General features: G+C 37.5%; 1 protein-coding gene across 1 annotated transcript in view; it reads left to right on the top strand.

Moving 5' to 3' along the window:
- The window catches only part of ELOVL2 (ELOVL fatty acid elongase 2), an 84747-nt gene that overhangs the window by 53778 nt on the left and 6478 nt on the right, over positions 1–24491 (top strand). The window contains exons 3-5 of the mRNA XM_081054654.1: positions 2726–2913; positions 18197–18274; positions 22075–22246. Coding sequence (XP_080910780.1) covers positions 2726–2913; positions 18197–18274; positions 22075–22246 — 438 coding nt within the window. The remainder of the gene's footprint in view (positions 1–2725; positions 2914–18196; positions 18275–22074; positions 22247–24491) is intronic.

The raw sequence follows: 24491 nt of genomic DNA, 5'->3' as shown, positions 1-24491 counted from the left end.
GATGGATAATTGACAGCTGGACTAGGTGACCTCCACAGTGACAGATAGTCTGGCATGTAGGCCATCATGAATCCTTGTCCCCTTCCTAAAAGTGGCTCAAGCTTTAGTTGACTGGGAGCCCCCAGTCAGCTTCCCGATGTCCCCAAGCCTTTTTTGATCTTCCCTGTCCCATATTAACACCATCAGGGGATGTTGTTCTGGGCGAGTACCTGACACAGATGCAGAGCTAACATTTCCCAAGTCCCAGAGATAATAATCTTGTTACAAGTACTTGTTCCTGTCTTTTGGTTAGAATCATTATGATCCTTCCTAACAATTGTAGCAAATATTTGCAGGACCATGACATAAGGAAAAAAAAACCTTGAGGTGCTCTACTAGTTCTGAGAGTAGAAATGTAAGGCCTCCTCTGTCCCATGGAGCTTATACTATAGTTGGGAAGGTAAAACTATCACGTGAAACAGTTGGAAAGCCATGAAGTTAACCATGTATATTAGCTTCCTAGGGCTGCAATAACCAAGTACCACAAACCGTCTGGCTTAAAATAACAGCAATTTATTCTCAGTTTTCGAGGCTACAAGTTTGAAATCAAGGTGTTGCCAGAGCTCTGGTCCCTTAAGGTTCTAGGGAAGACTGTTCCATGCCTTTCTAACTTCTGGTACTTTCCAGTAAGCTTTGGCAGCCTTTGGTTTATAGATGCCTCACTCCAATCTCTGCCTCTGTCTTCACATAACGTTCTCTTTGTGTCCCTGAATCCAAATCTCCTCCTTATGAGGGCACCGATCACCTGGTTAGGGCCCACCCTAATCCACATGACCTCATCTTAACTTAATCACATCTGCAAAGACCCTATTTCCAAATATAGTCACAGTCATAGGTACCAGAAGTTAGGACTTGAACATATCTTTTGGGGAACACAGTTCAACCCCTAATAGCATAACAGGAGGTAGAGTAGCAGTTTAGTACAAGTTACTTGATGTTTTTTACACTTCGTGGTTCATTTTTTCTCAAACATAAACTGGGGATAATATCACCTGTATGTCTATTACTCTGACTATGGTGATGGCCTCACAGGTATTTGCATGTGTCCAAAATTATCACTGTACACATTAAGTAAGTGCAGGATTCTGTGTATCAATGACACCTCAATAAAGCTGTTAAAAATAATACCACCCATATAATAAAATCGCTTTGAGAGTTAATACGTGTAAAGGGCTTTGGAACAGTGTGTGGCACAGAATCAGTGATCAGTGAATGTTAGTTATAATAACAATTTTATAGCTATAATAACATAAATTGTAAAATGATAATTATTTTGTTATATTGATGAGGAGCTCTAGTTAGGAAAGAGCAGTAGGCAATGGCTCCCTTCAGAAGGCAGGACCTTTACCTGGGCATGAAAGGATGAGTAAGATTTCAATAAGGAGATAAACATTAGGAAGTGACCCATAGCACAAACTTTCATGACGGATAATTACGAGCTAGTAGAATGAAAGGTATTATCTTAGTCACATGAATGTTTCTTTCTTACCTTTCTTGTTTCTATCACAAATGGGAGAAGTTTACAGAAGAAGGGGTGGGATAGAGCTTGAGAAGACCCTTTTCTTAGAAATGGCGCTCGGTAGGTGGAGTGGTTTAAAGAGAGGCTGGGGGTAGATGGAGTAGAGTAGAGCAGACAGAGAGGCAGCCTGGAAGAACCACAGAGATCAAGAAAAGGGCTTTATCTTCTGGAGGAACCAGCTCTTGCAACTCTATTTATGGAGATTAAACACAGCATGCAGTTGTTATAATTCTAGGCCAAATCATTACTTTTATTTAAACAACAACAAAAGAAAGCAAAATAGAGAACAAAAATCATTTTGTGCCTAAAGTTATTTTCAGGTGTTACTAATTATATTATAAATTGATTATGTCTGTTTTATTTAGGGTTTTAAATTTTCACTGTCCAGAGTAAGGGACACTTGATGTGTCTAAGTTCTGGCCTCCTGGCTGTTTGTACTTCTAGTCCTTGGGCAGATTTGGGTCCTTGGCTTTACTTTCTGCTCTCAGTTCTGAATCATCAGCTCCAAGGCTTTGCCTCTACAGTCTTCAGCTCTCATGCATGCCATGCTGAAATCCCATTGCTCTGTTGGGATCAGCTGAACTCTAAGTCCGTACCTGATTTACTGCACAATGATCCCAGGCAAATTCCAGGGAGTGTGGGTTTTAGGAATTAGGTTACAGTATTAATCTGCTTTCTAGCCTTCCTGTGAAACTTCTTCACAGGAAGCAGCAGCAAGGTATGATGGCCACGAGTCAGATGTGAATTCAAATCCTGACTCTGCAGCCGACTGTTCTGTGGCCTTTTGCAAGTTACTAAAGTTTTGTGAGCAGTTTTTTTCATCCATAAGATGGCATAACATACTTACTTCATAGTTACTGAGTTAGAGCAAATAAATATAGTAATTATTCCAAAGTAGACATTCAAGAACTGTCACTTTCCATCTTCATTACCTTTTCCTGTCATTCCATGTTCAGCTTAAGCTGTTGGCTCCATGACACCTTCTTTATCCATTCCAGCCCCCACTGGTTTCTTCTTCCGAATGATAATCCAAATCTAGCTTCCTGAATGCTGTGTCCTATGTTCCCTATTGTATTTCGTATGTACAAATAAAGTATATGTGCCAGTATCTTATAACATACAGAAGTGTTACTCTTCAGGATTCCCACGGTATGTGTTTCTTTTCAGATTCTCGAGTCAGAGGATGGTTCATGTTGGACTCTTACCTTCCTACATTTTTTCTTACTGTTTTGTATCTACTTTCAATATGGCTGGGTAACAAATATATGAAGAACAGACATGCCCTTTCCCTGAAGGGAATCCTCACCTTGTATAATCTTGGAATCACACTTCTCTCCATGTATATGCTGGCAGAGGTAAGTGTTTATGTAGCTAAGCTATAGTCCATAATAGAGAGATTCTAAAAAGCAATTAAATCTAGCACACTGAAACTATCCAAGGTTGTTATCAGTCCTGTTCTTTAAGATCCCAAGAACTTGTTCCAGCATTTGATATTATTCCTTCCAAAAGCCCTAGAAGTCTTTGTTTCTAATTTGAATTTTTTTTATCCTAATTTAGGCCTATTTCTTTAGCCCTGATCTTTCATTGTAATTTTTTTTTTCATTGTAATTTAAAATCACAATTTAGGTCTGAATGGGATCATATAATTTTATCCTCTTTATTTGCATAAAAACAGAAATATAAATCAATGGAACCAAATAGAGAGTCCAGAAATAAATCCATGCCTATGTGGTCATTTAATCTATGACAAAGGAAGCAAAATTTACATTGGGGTAAAGATAGTCTCTTTAATAAATGGTGCTGGGAAAACTGGACAAATACATGCAAAAAAATGAAACTGGACCACCTTCTGATGCCACATACAAGAATGGATTTCAAATGGGATTTGAGGACTTAAATGTAAGACCCGAAACCTTAAAACTCCTGGAAGAAAATATAGGAAGTTAACTCTCAGACATTACTCTTTGTAACATTTTTACTGATATATCCCCCTCGGGCAAGGGAAACAAAAGGAAAAATAAACAAATGGGACTACATCAATTCCTTTCACAGTAAAGGAAGCCATCAACAAAACAGAAAGACATCCTACTGAATGTGAGAAGATATTTGCCAATGATACATCTGATAAGGGGTTAATGTCCAAAATTCATAAAAATCTCATACAACTCAATGTCAAAAAAATCCAATTAAAAAATCCAGGGCAGAGGACCTGAATAGACATTTCTCCAAAGAAGACATACAGATGGCGAATAGACATATGAAAAGATGCTCAACGTCCCTAATCATTAGAGAAATGCAAATAAAAACCACAATGAGATATCACCTCACTCCTGTCAGCATGACTCATCAAAAAAACAACAAATATCAAGCATTGGCGAGGATGTGGAGAGAAGGAAACTCTTGTGCACTGTTGGTGGGAATGCAAATTGGTGCAGTCACTATGGAAAACAGAATGGAGGTTCCTCAAAAAATTAAAAATAGAATTACCTTATGACCCAGCAGTTCCAATCCTGAGTACTTACCCAAAGAAATCCGAAACACTAATTCAAAATATATAGGCACCACTGTGTTAACTGTAGCACTATTCACAATAGCCGAGATATGGAAACAACCAAAATGCCCATCAATAGACAACTGGATAAAGAAATTGTGGTACATTTATACAATGGAGTATTACTCTGCCATAAAAAAGAATGAAATCTTAACATTTGTAAAAACATGGATGGACCTAGAGGGTATTATGCTAAGTGAAATGTCAGACTGAGAAAGATAAATACCAGATAATCTCACTTATATTTGGAATCTAAAGAACAGAAGAAACAAGCAAACGAATAGACTCATATATAAAAAGAAACAAACTGATGGTTGCTAGATGGGAGGGGCGTTGGGCGTGGGTGAGAAGATGAAGGGATTAGGAAGTACAAATTGGTAGTGATAAAATAGTCATGGGGACATGAAATATAGTATGGGGGATATAGTCAATAATGTTATAAAGACTACTGGTATGTAGGGTGTCAGATGGGTTCTGGACTTATGGGGGATCACTTCATAGATTATATAAATGCCTAACCACTGTGCTGTACACCTGACACTAATATAATATTGAATATCAACTGTAGTTAAATATACATTTATATAGTCATGGGATATAACACATAATCAATGGTATTATAATAGCTATGTATGATGTCAGAGGGGTAGTAGACTTGGGGGATTATCACTTTGTGAGGGGTGAAAATGTCTAATCATTATGTTGTTTTGCAACCTGAAACTAATAATAATAATTTTCTCCTTTTACACATAATAATACTGAGACTTAGAAAAGTTACATGGTTTGCCTGAGAATTGACAGCTATTAAATAACAGAGTCTTTTTAAAATTAAATACCACTGCAGTTCGTTTGACTGAAATACAAATATTTGTGGCATAGCTGTTTCTCAGGATTGACTTTTAGAGGTCTGAGTAGACATTCCAGCTCAGTTCTAGCTGCCCTCATCATATCACATACTCTCCATTCCTTTGTGAAGTGTCAAACCCAAGTAATTTTATTAGGGAAAGAAAAGTGTCCAGCCTATATAACCGAAAGAGAGTGAGAGAGAGAGAGAGAGAGAGAGAGAGAGAGAGAGAACAAAATATTTTTCAGGGAAAAGTTAGGATAAAATCATTCATATAAATTACAAATGGCTGTTAATGGCACAAGTATAGCTGCCTTCCTGGTGTCCTTGAATTCTAAAATAAATAGGTAAATCCTTGCCTAAAATAGAGGTCGTCTCTCCTATAGAATTCAATCTGTTCATTAGTCTAATATGCACCATTCTAATAATTGTTAACAACCATTATCTAAAATGACTGCAATAAAACACTAATAGTGGAATTTTAGGCATCAAAGTGCAGGAGATAGGATTTGGAATCAGAAAAGCCATGCCAGTGGCTCTAAAATCGTACACATGGGTGAGCTCACTAATTTACCTGACTCTGAAAGGGGAATTTGTATTAGGTTCTTTACTAAGTGAATTTTAGGTCGCTAGATGAGCTGGCGAGATAGTAATTTATGGAATTAGTTTCTCTGTATAACAAAAGGAAAGATACTCATCATTGGCTCGTTGTCAGAAGTATCAGCTGCATCGGAAGTTCCAGCCTAAAGGTCTAACTACGTTGAAAGTTCCAGTACCTGCTGGAAGCTTTCGTGTAGTGGAGTCAGATCTGAACTCATGTGTCAGCTCTGTCACTTTGTAATTTTAGAGGAGTTACTTAGGCTCTCTGAACCTTAGGCAACTTGTCCTTGAAATGGAGATATGGTATTTGCCCTTCTGAACTCAGTCAGATGTGAGGATTAATGGGTTCTGTTCAGCCAACATGCAGTGAGCACTTGGAGGCTCTGTGGAGTGTACCAAGCCTCGGGGCTGCGAAGGTGGAGAGGCAGGGTTTCTGTACTTGAAATGCTCACAGAACAGTATACGTAGGAGTTAGTAAGTGCTAAAGGCTTTGTACATTCTAAAGGGAATATTAGTCACCATCAGCCGGAACAAGGACAACAGTTTAGTGTGTGAACAAACAAGTAAATGGTTTGTCTTTTAGGAAGAACATCCACGCTGAGCTCATTCCCTTCTATGAATTTTATCCACTGCTTTTCTTGTCACAATTTTACATCTCTTGGTTCAAAATTGCTACTGCAGATTGCCTTCCTAGCCTCCTCTGATTGCAGCCTCTTTCAGGGCAGGGAGAAGGTCTTTTCTTTGGCACTTTTGGGGTATGTTTAATAGACACCAGGCGAGTGATAGGTTAAGTTAACCTTGCTAACTTGTTATGCCTTGGCCTGATGTTTGCTGAGTCCAGGAAATTACCACTTAAGTTAGTAACTCTTTCAACAAATATGTATGGCATTCCTATACAATGTCAGACTCTATTCTGGATTTTGTTAGGTTACCTTTCCAGACATACAGAAGCTGAGGGATTTCTCTAACATATAACCTGCATTACAACAAATACTGAAGGAGGCTATTCAACTTAAACAAAAAATCAAAAGAATACAAAACCATGAGTAATATTATGAATAGGCAGACAGAAGCAGGAAATGGCAACCCCTACAAAAAACAGGACACTATACACTTACGCATAACATATGGGGTAAAGAAAAAAATTTTTTAAAAAAGGGAAAAAGAACAAAAAGACAGCTTGCTACTGTAACTCAGAAATCAACTCACAGCAAAAGTAAAGATAACGTGACAACAAAATCATAAAGGGGAGAGAGTAAAGGTCTGAACATGCAAAGGGGAATGGAGATAAAAAGCATGCTCAAGAAAAAGGGCCACTGTAAATATGAAACTTTCATATTAATGAAACTTAATGAAACTTAATGGTAACCACTCAAAAAATATCCAGAACTGAAATATATAACATAAAAAAAGAAGAAACAGAGGAAAAAATCATAGAATATCATCACACTAAAATAACAGACAGCAACAAAAAGGCAAAGAAACAATGGAGACACTGTCCTACAGAAAACAAAAGATAGAATGATAGGAAATTCTCATATGTCAGTAATCATCCTAAATATAAGTGGACTGAAATCAGTAAAAAGGCACAGAGTAGCAGATTGGATCAAAAAACAAAACTCAACCATATGCTGCCTCCAAGAGACACGTCTCAGCTACAAGGACAAATGTAGACTCAAAGTGAAAGGTTGGAAATTGATACTCCAAGCAAATGGTATCCAGAGAAAAGCAGGTGTAGTCATACTGGTATCAGATGAAACAGACTTCAGGATAAAAAATGGTAACAAGAGACAAAGATGGACATTTCATAATGATAAAGAGGACTATACAACAAGAAGACATAACAGTCATCAATATTTATGCCCCCAGTCAGGGAGCACCGTAATATACCAAGCAACTACTAATAGAACTAAAGGGAGAAATTGACCAAAACACAATTATAGTAGGGGACCTAAATACTGTACATCATTGACAGCAATGGATAGGTCATCCAAACAAAAAATAAATAAGGAAATATCAGCCCTAAATGACACATTAGACAAAATGGACATAATTGACATGTATAGAGCACTTCATCCTAGAACATCAGACTATACATTGTTTTCTACTGTACATGGAACATTCTCAACGATAGACCAAATATTGGGACATAAAACTAGCCTCAGCAAATTTAAGAAGATTGAAGTCATACCAAGCATATTCTCTGATTACAAGGCTTTGAAATTGGATATCAACTGCAAAAAGAAAGGAAAAACCAGAAATATGTGGAGATTAAACAACATGCTTTTACAAAACGACTGGGTCAAAGAAGAAATAAGAGGAGAGATCAAAAGATACATAGAAAGAAATGAGAATGAAAATGCATCCTATCAAAATTATTGGGATGCAGTAAAAGCAGTAATAAGAGGAAAATTTTTATCATTACAGACCTATCTCAAGAAAGAAGAAAAATCCCATATAAACAACCTCACATTACTCCTTAAAGAACTAGAAAAAAGAACAAATGAAACCTAATGTCAGCAGAAGGAAGGAAATAATAAAAATCAGAGCAGAACTAAATGAAATAAATAACAAAAAGACAATAGAAAAAAGATTAATGCAACAGAGTTGGTTCTTTGAAAAGATAAATAAAATTGACAAACCCTTGGCTAGACTCACTAAGACAAAAAGAGAAAAGACCCAGGCAAACAAAATCAGAAATGAAAGAGGGGAAGTTATCACGGACACCACAGAAATACAAAGGATCATCCAAGAATACTATGAAGGACGGTATGCCACCAAATTCAACAACCTAGAAGAAATGGACAAGTTTTTAGAAACATATAGCCTTCCAAGGCTGAATCACGAAGAATGGGAAAATCTAAATACACTGATCACCAGTAAGGAAATTGAATCAGTCATCCAAAACCTTTCCAAAAGCAAAAGTCCAGGACCAGATGGCTTCACTAGTGAATTCTACCAAACATTCAAAGAGGATCTAACACTTGTCTTTCTCAAACTCTTCCAAAAAATTGAAGAAACAACTCACTAACTCATTTAATGAGGCCAACATTACCCTGATACCAAAATCTGGTAAGGATAACACAAGAAAAGAAAATTACAGACCAATATCTCAGATGAATACAGATGCAAAATTCTAAACAAAATTCTAGCAAATCAAATAGAACAATGCATTAAAAAGATTATTCATGACCAAGTGGGGTTCATCCCTGGGGCTCAACATACACAACATACACAAATTGATCAATGTGATACATCACATAAAATAAAGGACAAAAGTCATGATTATATCAGTAGATGCAGAAAAAGCATTTGACAAGATACAACATCCATTTATGATTAAAATACTTAATAAACTGGGTATAGAAGGAAAATATCTTAACATCATAAAGGCCATATATGACAAACCTCAGCTAATATCATAATTAACAGTGAAAAACTGAAGCCCTTCGCTCTACATTCAGGAATAAGCAGGGCTGTCCTCTATCACCACTGTTATTCAACATAGTATTGGAAGTATTGGACGTCCTAGCCTGAGCAATCAGGCAAGAGAAAGAAATAAAAGGCATCTGAATTGGGAATAAAGAGGTTAAATTGTTACTTTTTGTAGATGTCATGAAGCTTTATGTAGAAAACCCTAGACTCCACAAAAAGCTATCAGGTTGGAGCAAAAGTAATAGCGGTTTAAAAGGTTACATTGCGAAAACCAACCTAATATTAGAAACAATAAACGAATACAGTAAAGATGACAGCTACAAAATCAATGTACAAAAATCCATTGCATTCCTATCTACTAACAATGAAATCTCAGATGAAGAAATCTTTTAAAACATTCCTTTTGCAATTGCAACAAAAAGAATAAAATACCTAGGAATAAACTTAACCAAGGAGGTGAGTTATACACTGAAAACTATAAGATATTTAAAAAGAAATTGAAGAAGACACAAAGAAATGGAAAGACATTTCTTGTTCATGGATTGGAAGAGTCAACATAGAGGTGGCCAGATGGCTCAGTGGGTTACAGCGCAAGCTCATAACACCAAGGTTGCTGGTTTGTTTCCCATATGGACCGGTGAGCTGCGCCCTCCACAACTAGATTGAAAACAACAACTTGACATCCTGGAAAAACACACTGTTCCCCAATATTCCCCAATTAAGACACACACAAAAAAACATAGTTAAAATGGCCATTTTACCCAAAGCAATATACAGATTTAATGCAATCCCCATCAAAAATCCCAATGGCATTTTTTTAAAGAAATGGCACAAAAAATCATCAAATTTGTATAGAACCACAAAAGACCCTGAATAGTCAAAATAATCCTAAGAAAAAAGAACAATGCTGGAGATATCACACTCCCCCTGACATCAACTTGTACTACAGAGCAACAATAATAAAAACAGCATGGTATTGGCAGAAAAACAGACACACAGACAGATGGCAGAGAATTGTCACATAAATATGGACAGATAATCCGGATCAAAATGGCGGCGTGAGGTGAGCCTCTGTAAAGCTCTCCTGGAATTTACAACTAATTGGACAACAATAACTCCACAAAACACTCCCTGCACAGCAGACAGGCAAGACGAAGAGGTCCACTACTGAATTCACCTCCAGGTGGGTGAATCGCGCGAGCGGGGGAGGAGGGAAGGGAGAAGTGCGGGACGGAGCCCCGCGGGCGCAGGACACAGACCTAGCTCAGTGCTCCGAGCTCGCTGCATCCCGGAACTACCGCAGCTGCGGGAGAGGGAAGGACTCGGACTGCTAGGGCTCCGCTTACGGCCCACAGGGCTGAGGGGGCAGCATATAGCACAGCTGAACCCAACGTTCACGGCAGACCTCGGAGAAAAGACTGAGGGAAGAAGGCTGAAAACTGTGATTAAGCCCTCACTGCCGAGCGGAGAACGGAAGCCTTAGGCACTGAGACTAGCCGCCCCTCCCTACCCTCCCAGAGCTCGCCCCGCCCCCACCTGCCCTGGGCTAGAATCGGAACAATAACAGTGTCAGATCACAAGGACAGGATCTTTGCTGTTCTGAGAACTGTGGACTGCAGAAACAGATTCGCAGCCCAACTAGTTACGGCAAAGGGGAGGGAGCTGTGGAAGCAGGACCGGCTGTGGTGGTGGTCGCCGCCATTGCTCTGGGCCACCTCTCACAACTCACCCCGCCCCTGGCCCCACCTATCTGGGCGGATCCCTGCAGGAGTAAACAGAACTGCTGAAACATACGGGCTCTGAATCGGGTGCAGAAAGAGCTTTGGAACTTCAAAAGCTCTCCGCACCCCCACAGGGAGGTGACGCCCTATGACCCAGGTGAACTGTTAACAGAGGAGAGGCCCGTCTCCCAGGGAATCCCCCCATCGTGTGAGAAGCTGGAAAAGTGCAGAGAAAATATAGCACTACTGTGTCAGAGAGACCTCTTCCTATCAACCTGTTGAATAAACCACTCCTGTAGATGTCTAGGAAGAGAAATAATAAATCAGTAATTGCCATGAATAACCAAAGCAACAAGACAGCTCAAAAAGAAAGTGAAAAGTCTCCAGAAAAGGAACTTAGAGATATGGAAATATGTGACTTAAATGATAGAGAATTCAAGATTGCAGTTCTGAAAAACCTCAAAGAGATGCAAGAAAACACAGAAAGGCAATTTAATGAACTCAGAAACGCAATCAAAGAACAACATGAGCATTTTACGAAAGAGATTGAAATTTTAAAAAAGAACCAAATGGAATTTCTGGAGATTAAGAACTCAATAGAAGAAATTAAGAATGAAATAACCAGCTTAGGTAGTAGAGTTGACCAGATGGAAGAAAGAATCAGTGACATCGAAGATAGAAACCTGGAAATTACACAGATGGAAGAAGAAAGAGACTTGAGACTTAAAAGAAACGAAAGAACTCTACAAGAACTTTCTGACTCCATCAGAAAGAGCAATATAAGAATAATGGGCATACCAGAAGGAGAAGAAAGAGAGAAGGGAACAGAGAATATACTCAAAGAAATTGTCAATGAGAACTTCCCAAATTTGTGGACAGAATTGGATCCTCGAATCCAAGAAGCAAATAGAACACCTAATTACCTCAATCCCAACAGGCCTTCTCCAAGACACATTGTATTCAAGCTGTCTAAAATTAACTCCAAAGAAAGAATCCTCAAGGCAGCCAGGGAAAAGAAGACGGTAACCTACAAAGGAAAGCCCATTAGATTATCATCCGATTTTTCAGCAGAAACTCTACAAGCCAGGAGGGAGTGGAACCAAATATTCAAACTATTGAAAGAGAGAAATCATGAGCCAAGAATAATATATCCAGCGAAGATATCCTTTAGATATGAAGGAGGAATAAAGACCTTTCCAGACATACAGAAGCTGAGGGAATTTTCTAATACACGACCTGCACTACAAGAAATACTAAAGGAGGCTATTAAACCACCATCAACAGGGACAATTTGTGGCAACCGAAACATAAAAAGGGGGAGCGTAAAGGCCTGAACCGGAATATGGGAATGGAGAAAGTAAGCGTGCTGAAGAAAATGGAATACTCTAAATATCAAACTTACTTTTACATAATCTTAAGGGTAACCACTCAAAAAAAATCCAGAACTGAAATATATACTGTAATAAAAGAAGAAACAGAGGGAAACATCATAGAATACCACCACACAGAAATAATAGACAACAACAAAAAGGCAAAGAAACAATGGAGACACAGCCTTACCAGAAAACTAAAGATAGAATGACAGGAAATCCTCACGTATCAATAATCACCCTAAATGTAAATGGACTGAACTCACCAATAAAAAGGCACAGAGTAGCAGATTGGATCAAAAAACTAAACCCAACCATATGCTGTCTCCAAGAGACACATCTCAGCTACAAGGACAAGCATAGACTCAAAGTGAAAGGGTGGAAACTGGCACTCCAAGCAAATGGTACCCAGAGAAAATCAGGTGTAGCCATAATGATATCAGATGAAACAGACTTCAGGGTGAAAAAGATAACAAGAGACAAAGATGGACATTTCATAATGGTAAAGGGGACTATACAACAAGAAGACATAACAGTCATCAATATTTATGCCCCCAATCAGGGAGCACCAAAATACACCAAGCAACTACTAACAGAACTAAAGGGAGAAATTGACCAAAACACAATTATACTAGGGGACTTAAATACATCATTGACAGCTATGGATAGATCATCCAAACAGAAAATAAATAATGAAATTGCAGCACTAAATGACACATTAAATGAAATGGACATCATTGACATATATAGAGCACTTCATCCTAAAACATCAGATTATACATTCTTTTCGAGTGTACATGGAACATTCTCAAGGATAGACCATATATTGGGACATAAAAGCAGCCTCAGCAAATTTAAGAAGATTGAAATCATACCAAGCATATTCTCTGATCACAAGGCTTTGAAATTGGATATCAACTGCGAAAAGAAAGCAAAAAGAAACACAAATACATGGAGATTAAACAACATACTTTTAAAGAACGACTGGTTCAAAGAAGAAATTAGAGGAGAGATCAAAAGATATATAGAAACAAATGACAATGAAAATACATCCTACCAAAATTTTTGGGATGCGGCGAAAGCAGTTATAAGAGGGAAATTTATATCATTACAGGCCTATCTCAAGAAACAAGAAAAATCCCAAATAAATAACCTCATGTTATACCTTAAAAAACTAGAAAAAGAAGAACAAGCGAAACCCAAGGTCAGCAGAAGAAAGGAAATAACAAAAATCAGAGCAGAACTAAATGAAATAGAGAACAAAAAGACAATAGAAAAAATTAATGTGACAAAAAGCTGGTTCTTTGAAAAGATTAACAAAATCGACAAACCCTTGGCTAGACTCACTAAGATAAAAAGAGAGAAGACACTAATTAACAAAATCAGAAATGAAAAAGGGGAAGTTATCACGGACACCACAGAAATACAAAGGATTATCCAAGAATACTATGAAGGACTATATGCCACCAAATTTAATAACTTAGAAGAAATGGACAAGTTCTTAGAAACATATAGCCTTCCAAGGCTGAATCATGAAGAACTGGAAAATCTTAACAGGCCGATCACCAGTAAGGAAATTGAATCAGTCATCAAAAACCTTCCCAAAATCAAAAGTCCTGGACCAGATGGCTTCACCAGTGAATTCTACCAAACCTTCAAAGAGGATCTACTACCAATCCTGCTCAAACTCTTCCAAAAAATTGAAGAAGAGTCAGTACTCCCTAACTCATTTTATGAGGCCAACATTACCCTGATACCAAAACCTGGTAAGGACAACACAAAAAAAGAAAACTACAGACCTATATCTCTGATGAATACAGATGCTAAAATCCTAAACAAAATTCTAGCAAATCGAATACAACAATGCATTAAAAAGATTATTCATCACGACCAAGTGGGGTTCATCCCCGGGGCACAAGGATGGTTCAACATTCGCAAATCCATCAATGTGATACATCACATAAACAAAATAAAGGACAAAAATCATATGATTCTATCAATTGATGCAGAAAAAGCATTTGATAAGATACAACATCCATTTATGATTAAAACACTTACTAAAATTGGTATAGAAGGAAAATACCTCAACATAATAAAGGCCATATACGACAAGCCCTCAGCTAACCTCATAATTAATGGTGAAAAGCTGAAGCCCTTTGCTCTACGTTCAGGAACACGACAAGGTTGTCCCCTATCACCTCTGCTTTTCAACATAGTGTTGGAAGTCCTCGCCAGAGCTATCAGGCAAGAGAAAGAAATAAAAGGCATCCAAATTGCGAATGAAGAAGTTAAATTGTCACTCTTTGCAGATGACATGATGCTATACATAGAAAACCCTAAAGACTCCACCAAAAAGCTATTAGAAACAATCAATGAATACAGTAAAGTTGCTGGCTACAAAATCAACGTACAAAAGTCCATTGCTTTCCTATATACCAACAATGAAATCTCAGAAAAAGAGATAGAAAAAACAATTCCTTTTGCAATTGCAGCAAAAAGAATAAAATACCTAGGAATAAACTTAACCAAGGATGTGAAGGATTTATATGCTGAAAACTATAAGACATTTTTGAAAGAAATTGAAGATGACACAAAGAAATGGAAGGACATTCCGTGCTCATGGCTTGGAAGAATCAACATAGTTAAAATGGCCATATTACCCAAAGCAATATACAGATTTAATGCAATCCCCATCAAAATCCCAATGGCATTTTTTAAAGAAATAGAACAAAAAATCATCAGATTTGTTTGGAACCACAAAAGACCCCGAATAGCCAAAGCAATCTTAAGAAAAAAGAACAGTGCTGGAGGTATCACACTGCCTGACTTTAGCTTGTACTACAGGGCTACAATAATCAAAACAGCATGGTATTGGCGGAAAAACAGACACGTAGACCAATGGAATAGAATTGAGAACCCAGAAATAAAACCACATAAATATGGACAGATAATTTTTGACAAAGAAGCTAAAAACATACAATGGAGGAATGACAGCCTCTTCAATAAATGGTGCTGGCAGAATTGGATAGCCACGTGCAAAAGAATGAAACTGGACTGCTATCTGTCACCATGTACCAAAATTAATTCAAAATGGATCAAAGACTTAAGCATAAGACCTGACACAATAAACTGCATTGAAGAAAACATAGGTACTAAACTTATGGACCTTGGGTTCAAAGAGCATTTTATGAATTTGACTCCAAAGGCAATGGAAGTAAAAGATAAAATAAACAAATGGGACTATATGAAACTTAAAAGTTTCTGCACAGCAAAAGAAACCATCGACAAAATAAAGAGGCTACCGACTGAATGGGAGAAGATTTTTGCAAATAGTTCCTCCGATAAGGGTCTAATATCCAAAATATACAAGGAACTCATGAAACTCAACAACAAAAAAACGAACAACCCAATTGAAAAATGGGCAGAGGACCTAAAGAGACATTTCTCTAAAGAGGACTTACAAATGGCAAATAAACATATGAAAAAATGCTCAACATCACTAATCATCAGAGAAATGCAAATAAAAACCACAATGAGATATCACCTCACCCCAGTCAGAATGGCTATCATCAACAAGACAAATAGCAACAAGTGTTGGAGAGGCTGTGGAGAAAAAGGAACCCTCATACACTGTTGGTGGGAATGCAGACTGGTGCAGCCGCTATGGAAGGCAGTGTGGAGGTTCCTCAAGAAATTACGAATAGAATTACCATATGACCCAGCAATCGCTCTCCTGGGTATCTACCCCAAAAATATAAAAGCATTTCTCTATAGAGACACGTGTACTCCAATGTTCATTGCAGCTTTGTTTACGGTGGCCAAGACATGGAAACAACCAAAATGTCCTTCGATAGATGAATGGATAAAGAAGTTGTGGTACATATACACAATGGAATACTATTCAGCATTAAGGAAAGATGATATAGGAACATTTCTGACAACATGGATGGATCTTGAGAATATAATGCTAAGCGAAATAAGTCAGACAGAAAAAGCAGAGAACCCTATGATTTCACTGATATGTGGTATATAAACCAAAAACAAGACAAACAAATGAGAAACAAGAACTCATAGACACAGACATAGTTTAGTGGTTACCAGAGGGTAAGGGGGGTGGGGGGAGGGAGATGAGGGTAAGGGGGATCAAATATATGGTGATGGAAGGAGAACTGACTCTGGGTGGTGAACACACAATGGGATTTATTGATGATGTAATACGGAATTGTACACCTGAAATTATGTAATTTCATTAACAATTGTCACCCCAATAAATAAATTAAAAAAAAAAAAAATACAAAAAAAAAAAAAAAAAAAAAAATATGGACAGATAATTTTCGACAAAGGAGCCAAAAACATACAATGGAGAAGAGATAGCCTCTTCAGTAAACGGTGCTGGGAGAATTGGAAAGCCACGTACAAAAGAATGAAACTGGACTGCTATCTGTCACCATGTACCAAAATTAATTCAAAATGGATCAAAGACCTAAACATAAGACCTGAAACAATAAAGTGCATAGAAGAAAACATAGGTACTAAAATTATGGACCTTGGGTTCAAAGAGGATTTTATGAATTTGACCTCAAAGGCAAGGGAAGTGAAAGTTAAAATAAATGAATGGGACTATATCAAACTAAAAAGTTTTTGTATAGCAAAAGAAGCCGTCGACAAAATAAAGAGGCAACCAACTGAATGGGAGAAGATATTTGCAAACAACACCTCCGAAAAGGAGCTAATATGCAAAAAATATAAGGAACTCATACAACTTAACAACAAAAAAACAAACAACCCAAATGAAAAATGGGCAGAGGACCTGAAGAGACATTTCTCCAAAGAGGACATACAAATGGCAAATAGACACATGAAAAAATGCTCAACATCACTAATCATCAGAGAAATGCAAATAAAAACCACAATGAGATATCACCTCACCCCAATCAGAATGGCTATCATCAACAAGACAAATAGTTACAAGTGTTGGAGAGGCTGTGGAGAGAAAGGAACCCTCATACACTGTTGGTGGGAATGCAGACTGGTGCAGCCGCTATGGAAGGCAGTGTGGAGGTTCCTCAAAAAATTGAGAAGAGAATTACCATATGACCCAGCAATCCCTCTCCTGCGTATCTACCAAAAAAATCTGAAAACATTTATCCATAAGGACATATGTGCTTCAATGTTCATTGAAGCTTTATTTACTATGGTCAAGACATGGAAACAACCAAAGTGTCCTTCAATAGATGAATGGATACAGAAGATGTGGTATATATACACAATGGAATACTATTCAGTGGTAAGAAAAAATGAAATAGTGACAACATGGATGGATCTTGAGATTATAATGCTAAGTGAAATAAGTCAGACAGAAAAAGTCGAGAACCATATGATTTCACTGATATGTGGGATATAAAACTGAGCAATAAATGAAAAGACAGACAAATGAAGAAACAAAAACTCATAGACACAGACAATAGTTTAGCGGTTACCAGAGGATAAGGAGGGAGGGGGGCAGTAGAAGAAGTTAAAGGGGGTCAAATATATTGTGATGGAAGGAGCACTGACTCTGGGTAGTGAACACACAATGTGATATATATAGATGATATAATACAGAATTGAATACTTGAAACCTATGTAATTTTACTATCCATTGTCACCCCAATAAATTTTAATTATAAAAAGAAAAAAATGATAATATGTACTTCATAAATAAGAGAAATATTTATGTATAAGCTAATATGAAGTATTATTAAAAATTTAGTATAGTTTCCTCACATTTGTTTACATTTAATTCTACATTTTACTGATAGAAACATATGACTAGATAGTTACTAACATAAAATATTTTGTTCCTCAAAAGATAGCTAAATCATATTTCTTTTAGATTTAATTTAGAAAGAAAAGGTTAGAAGTAAATTATATTAATTAAGGAATATAACCATTGATATCAGTTCTTTGCAAGAATTAATCCTTTGATAATAAATGTTTGAGGATGGGATCAAGTCAAGTTTGGGGAAGTTTCTACTCAAACCTTGAATAGATGCCAATTAGAAATATGGATGGGAAATTTAGTTTTGTCCAAATTCTTGTGTTGATTCCCTCCCCTCTTTCTTGTTTCTTTGGCAGCTTATTCTGTCCAGTTGGGAAGGAGGCTACAACTTACAATGTCAGAATCTTGCCAGTGCAGGGGAAGCCGATACCCGGGTGAGTCATGAGAAGCAAGTCAACCACCTGTAACTATTTCTCACTGAAAAGAGGAGAAAGCTTTTTCTTTCTAGATATGAGGATGGGGGCTGGGATTAGATAAGAAAGGGACTCCTGTTCTAATAGAAATGGTAACAAAAATGTTTTCCAAATGTCCAACTACGGGAGACTGACTGAATCAATCATGGTACATCCATGTAATGAATCCCTTTCAAAATGGAATGAGGAAGATTTCTACTGTTACAGAATCATCTCCAGGATATGTGAAAAAAAGCAACCTGTGTAGACAGTTTTAATAGTATCATACGTTTTGTGCAAGAAATGATATAAATACTGTATGTGTGTGTATTTGCTTTTGGTTTTAAAAAGTAACAATGGCAGAATAAACCAAAAGTTAACTAAGTGATTTCCTTTTCGGGGAGGGAACAAGGCAGAGGGGACACTGATGGAAGCTAAACTCTCTGAATGTGCCTTGTCTTACGTTGGATTTGGGAACCATTAAGTCTTTTACATAATTATAAAACAAAATTAAATCTAAAAAGAAAGCAGGGCAGCCTCCCCCAAAAAACTTGAAAATAAACCAAAATAAATGAATATACCCATATATTAAGTTTGTGACATAACCACACAAAGAATTATTTCAAGTAACATTAAAACAGTGTTCTGACTGGACATCCCTAGTGAGGTATATCTTAACAGTATTCCGTAATTTTTTGGTTGCTATTAATAAAAATATTGGTATAGTTTTTATTGAGACTTAACAGGTACACTGTAGGATAAAGTATATAATGTTAATACCATGATGACTAATATTTAAACATACAAGAAAGGAGTTATCAATAAAAAAGTTAAATGAAACCCAGTAATTATAGATTCAAATTGGAAATATCAGAACTTTATTCTTTCTAAAACAAACGTGTTTTTTTTAGCTCTCTCTATAAAAAAGGCTTAGTCTGCGACAACCCAGTACAATGAGCAATGAATCCCCAGATTGTGTTCTCTCAATACTATAATTTTCCACCTAGGAGATTAGGATACTTAGAGAATTGGCTGAGTCCTGGTTTGGGTAGGAAATGTAGATAGTAAGAATCTTGGACTTCTTGTGACAGAAAACAAGGAAACTATCCAAGACTGCTAGGATCATGAGAAAAAGTTGTAAGGGCCACCTTGAATGGGCTCCCACTGCTAAATATGGAACAATTTGACTGTCAAAAAGAATAGTGACTGTTGTGAATTGAAACGTATTAAGATTATTTTTAAAAACACAAATTTAAAATGATCCGAAAAGAAAACTCATGGCTACCCTTTGAAAGTTGCTAGAACACCAACTCATTCTAGAAAAAAAAAATTAAAATGAAAGAAGCAAACGTTTGTTTTTTTTCCTTTCATATGTGAATCTCCAAATGGACAAAGGGGAAGAGTTCTTCTCGCAAGAAAAAAATTACATGAATAAGAGAATAAAAATCACCATTTTGCAACTCCTAGTGAAATAAAGAATCTAGATAGCAGTGATCTGTAAATGATAAAACTACTGGGTAAAAGTTGAGTGGAAATCTCATAATGATTGGATTAGGCTGAGAACACCTGAACTGGGTGTTCATGAATATCAGCAATTATGTCCCTGTTGATGTGATGTGATAGGAAGTACACACAGAACCACCTATGAAGTATTTTTAAATCTAAATCCAATCAAGCCTCTAAATCTAATTGCTAGTTACAGGAAATACGGGGGATAGAGAAGTTAAATAACATTACCATGTTTCCCCCAAAATAAGAACTAGCCGGACCATCAGCTCTAATGCATCTTTTGGAGCAAAAATTAATATGACACCGGGAATATAATACATGTAAAATATAATATAATATAATATAATTTATACTATACTATACTATATGATACTATAATATAATATAATAATATAATATACTGGGTCTTATAAGACCGGGTCTTATATTAATTTTTGCTCCAAAAGACACATTAGAGCTGATGGTCCTGATCGGTCTTATTTTCAGGGAAACACGGTAGGAAGACAGTCATCCAAATCCATAATAGTGGAATCTATACAACTGATCTAGCTTTTTGAAGAAATAAAAGACATGAAAGAAAAGGGGAGCAAGAAGAGGGGCTGCTATTGATTAGAAAAGCCTTAAGAACCATTATCACAAATGCAAGCTGGACCTTGTTTGTATCTTAATGTAAACAAATCATTTATAAAGAGACATTTCTGAGACAGATTTGAACATGGACTAGGCTATTAAAAGGTATTGAGGAGTTGTTGATTATACTAGATAATGTCATGGTGGTTATGTTAAAACAAAAAAAAGGTCTCCCTATTTATTAGAAGGTTTTATAGATAAAATAATACAATACTTTGGATTTTTTTTATATGCTACACTCCCCCTAAAAAAGTGGTGGGAAATAGAATTGATTCAACAAGTTGGAATCATGTTGAAAATTTTGAAGTTCAGCAATAGACACCAGAGGGTTCATTATACTCATTCACCCTGCATTTGTGGAATGTTTGAAATTGCCCGTACTAAAAAACATGGGTTATTAATAAAGAAGATGATTGAAACTTTTCATTAAAGTAGTTCAGATGTATGTTTTTAAAATATTTTGAAAGTAAACATACAAAAAAGTAGAACATATAGATTTCTCTATATCCGTTTTAGTTCTAATATATTGTCATAGACCAGTGCACTTTGGGATGCCGTACAGTTCTCTAAAGGTCATTGTATGTATGTATGTTTTTATGGTTTAATAGTTTTTTGGTTTAATATTCTTGAAGGTTTATTCCCTCAAATGTTAAGATGGATGCCACTATACCTTCTCTTCTTGAGAAGTAGACAGTAGAGCATATGTTCTGGTTTTTAAAGTTCCTATTACTTAGTGTCTTCTCTTATGTTTATATGTTAGTGCTAAGGGACTTAGGAGGGAATGGAAGTGGTTATCATGACTTACTGTCAATAAGGAACAGAGCGTCTTGATTTTTAATCTTTCTTCTAAGGAAGAGACACAAAAGAAGTAGTCACAGGCTGTTCATGGGTAGTATAATTTTAAGAGACAAAATACGTCCATTGGAGAAATAGAGAAAAATAAAAATCTAGTGTAACAAACTGTAGTGCTTTGTTGAGTGCTGGGCACTGAGCAAGGGTGAGACTGTCTCTATCTACCTTCAAGTGACTTACAATCTGTTGGAAAAGATAGTTTCGTAACTCCAACTACATTATGGGTATTAAAATAGAGGCATGAAGCAATTTGGGAATGAATATAAGTGAAGAAGTGGTTGATTCAGAAAGGAGAGGGTTAGGTAGAGTTCCAGAGAAAAGGTGGTCTTTAAGGGGAGTCTTCATAAGGGATGACTAGGAACGTGCCAGACGGGAGGTAAGGAAAGGAGAGCTGGACGCAGGGAGGAGAGTGTGCAGAGGCAGAGCGCACAGTGGCAGCAGGGCTCAGGGACACTGAGCACACACCACTTGAGAAGCACGCGGGTGCCGGGTGCTGTGCTGGGAGGAGGGTGGGAACGGCGCCAGCACAAGTCTAGGACCATCCTGCATCCAGCATGGAACCGTGGACTCAGTTCTGTAGGTGAAGAGGAGCCACTCAATCAGATATGTACCTTGGAAAGATAACACTGGAGTAGAGTGGGCTGCTGGGAATAAGGAAAAACGAGTTTTGTCGGTAGTGTGAGACAGACGCCCCCAGTGAAGCCCAGGACAGGCAAGATGCTGAGAGGGAGGGCAGCACGAGGCGTTCTCAGCGCTCACCTCTTCTTCTTCCTGTTTTGAAATTCTTACAGGTAGCCAAGGTGTTGTGGTGGTACTACTTCTCCAAATTAATAGAGTTCCTGGACACAATTTTCTTTGTTTTGCGGAAAAAAACCGGTCAGATTACTTTCCTTCATGTATACCATCATGCCTCCATGTTTAACATCTGGTGGTGTGTTTTGAACTGGATACCTTGTGGGCAAAGTAAGTTATTTTGTTAATTTTTCAGTTCTGTGATATGGATCTTGCAAGTCCCCTCGGGAGTCTCCTGTGTTGAGCAGATCAGAGAGGGCAGGGAGGCCGCACATAGCGCATAGCCTGCTCTGTCACACCAGGAAGCACGGGTTGGCCAGGGGCCATTTAGCTTATGGTCTTTGATACTGGCAGAATCAGAGTATTACTTTAAAATTTAAAAATATTCTCTTGTCCATGCGCCGCATGTCCAGTGGCCAGAAGCAGTATCCCCGCAGGAGCAGTGCTACTCCAACGCCTGGGGCTGAAGAAATACATACAGCACCTTCCACAATCACTACTCGCCTGTGATACAGATGGTGTCCTTTCAAGTTTTAGGGCTTCTTTTTCCATTCTGAAAAATTAAAGTCAATTAAAGCCACCAGAAGAGTGGCTTTTTTTTTTTTACTAAGAATTACGATAAGGAATATATTTTTATGCATCACAACCCAGTGCACTCATTCAGATGTATATATTTTGTATAAAACGAAAATTTCATGAGACAGTATTTAGCCTGGCTCTGTATGAGGCACTGTTATTTTTCATTCTCTTTCGCTTTTTCAAAAAGCTGATGACAACTCTCACTGCACTGATTTACTGATGGGTCCATTACAACCTGCAGTTTGAGAAACACTGAGCTATAGAGAACAGGACTTTCTACTCGATACTGTCTTGTACCCAAGAATCTAAAAATACTTTTGAAAAATCAGAACAGCTATGAAAACTTAAGTCAAAATGATTTTGTCCTAGGATTTAGGATCTCGTGGAGAAGGAAATATCAAGAAATGCAGTGGGCAAAAAGAGATGCCTTTTACATCTCTCCTAGCCTGACGGAATCTAGTTTCTTTAGTTTTGTTATTAAGACAATAATAGATTTACACTGTTATCAATATATAGATTATAATCAACACCAAAGGACAGTTATCAAGGTTAAGTATTTTTTGTGATTGTCAACAGTTTCATTACAAATTACTAAGGATCTAGAAGTCAATCTCAATCACTGTGTAAGATTTCCTATGAATAAAATACTATATGTGACAATTTCTATTCAGTCTAGATTATAAAAATTATAAGCAGCAACCACTCATTTTTCATTAATCGATGGAAATGAAAACACAGGTAGGTAAAAAAAATAATCACTAATATTGTGCTCCCTGGTACTCTGAAACTGTATTTGTGTTTTTATATAAATTCAAGTGCCTGAACCAGTTATTTCAGCCAGTGTTTGTTAAGGACTTACTAGATGCAGGTGTTATTCCTTTGTTTCTTATTCATTGATTTGCATTTATCTATCCAGATCTCTTGGAAAACCAGGCTAGAGAATTTAAATAGATTAATTAGCCAGCAAATGTTTAATTTAGTTTATATAGTATTATATTATCTCTATCCTACCACAGCCTTAAGAGGTAATTATTATTATACCCATTTTCCAGGTGAGAAAATCAAAATTTCCAAAGTGAAAATAACATATCTGGGGGCCATAGCTAATAGGGCTCCTCTAGCTGCAGTCTCTTCTAGGACTGATTGCTCCTAGGCCAGCCATCTGCATCCCAAGCTAACAGGCAACAGTGCCCAACACAAAGTGAATGCTGATGGGCACTTGCCATGTTTAGTCATTTAATCCTCAACAGGGAGTTCCCTGTTGCCAACAAATAATCTGTCTCTGACATCTTATCTCTAGCAGCTCTGTCTTTCCAACCCTTAGTTGACCCAACATAGAATTTCATCTTTTTTCCCTGGGGTCCTGAAACACCACTCACCCACGCTGATGGCAGTTATAGGGGGATTTCATGAAGACGGGTGGGAGGAATGCCCCAGCACAGCTCAGCACAGCAAATGCCCTACAACTAGGTTTCAGATGTCCTTTGTCCTCAGTCCACGAGATGGCCCAGCTACTGGGGAGGTCTCTCTGACCAGTCTCCTCAGTCCCAGCCCTTTCTCATCCTGCCAGCCCTTCTCTCCCCCCGGCCCCCCATATGCTCTCACTCTCCCCCAGCATCCTGGCTCCTAGGTTTCTTGTAGATAGATTTTATTTACATAATTATGAAGAGCAGCATATTTTCCTTGACTCTTGAGCACGCTCCTCAGTCATGCACTGAAGGCTCTCTTTCTATAATCAAAATGGCTCACCAAAGGTTTAGCTAAAGCAAAGACACCGCTCAAAGAAATTCTGCCATCGGCTGTAAGCTAGCATCTTTTGCTCCCCAATCAGCTGATA

Source organism: Rhinolophus hipposideros, assembly GCF_964194185.1.
Source record: "Rhinolophus hipposideros genome assembly, chromosome: 8".
Lineage (NCBI taxonomy): Eukaryota > Metazoa > Chordata > Mammalia > Chiroptera > Rhinolophidae > Rhinolophus > Rhinolophus hipposideros.
Note: the sequence above shows the minus strand (reverse complement) of the source record. Positions and strands in the feature narration are given on the sequence as shown.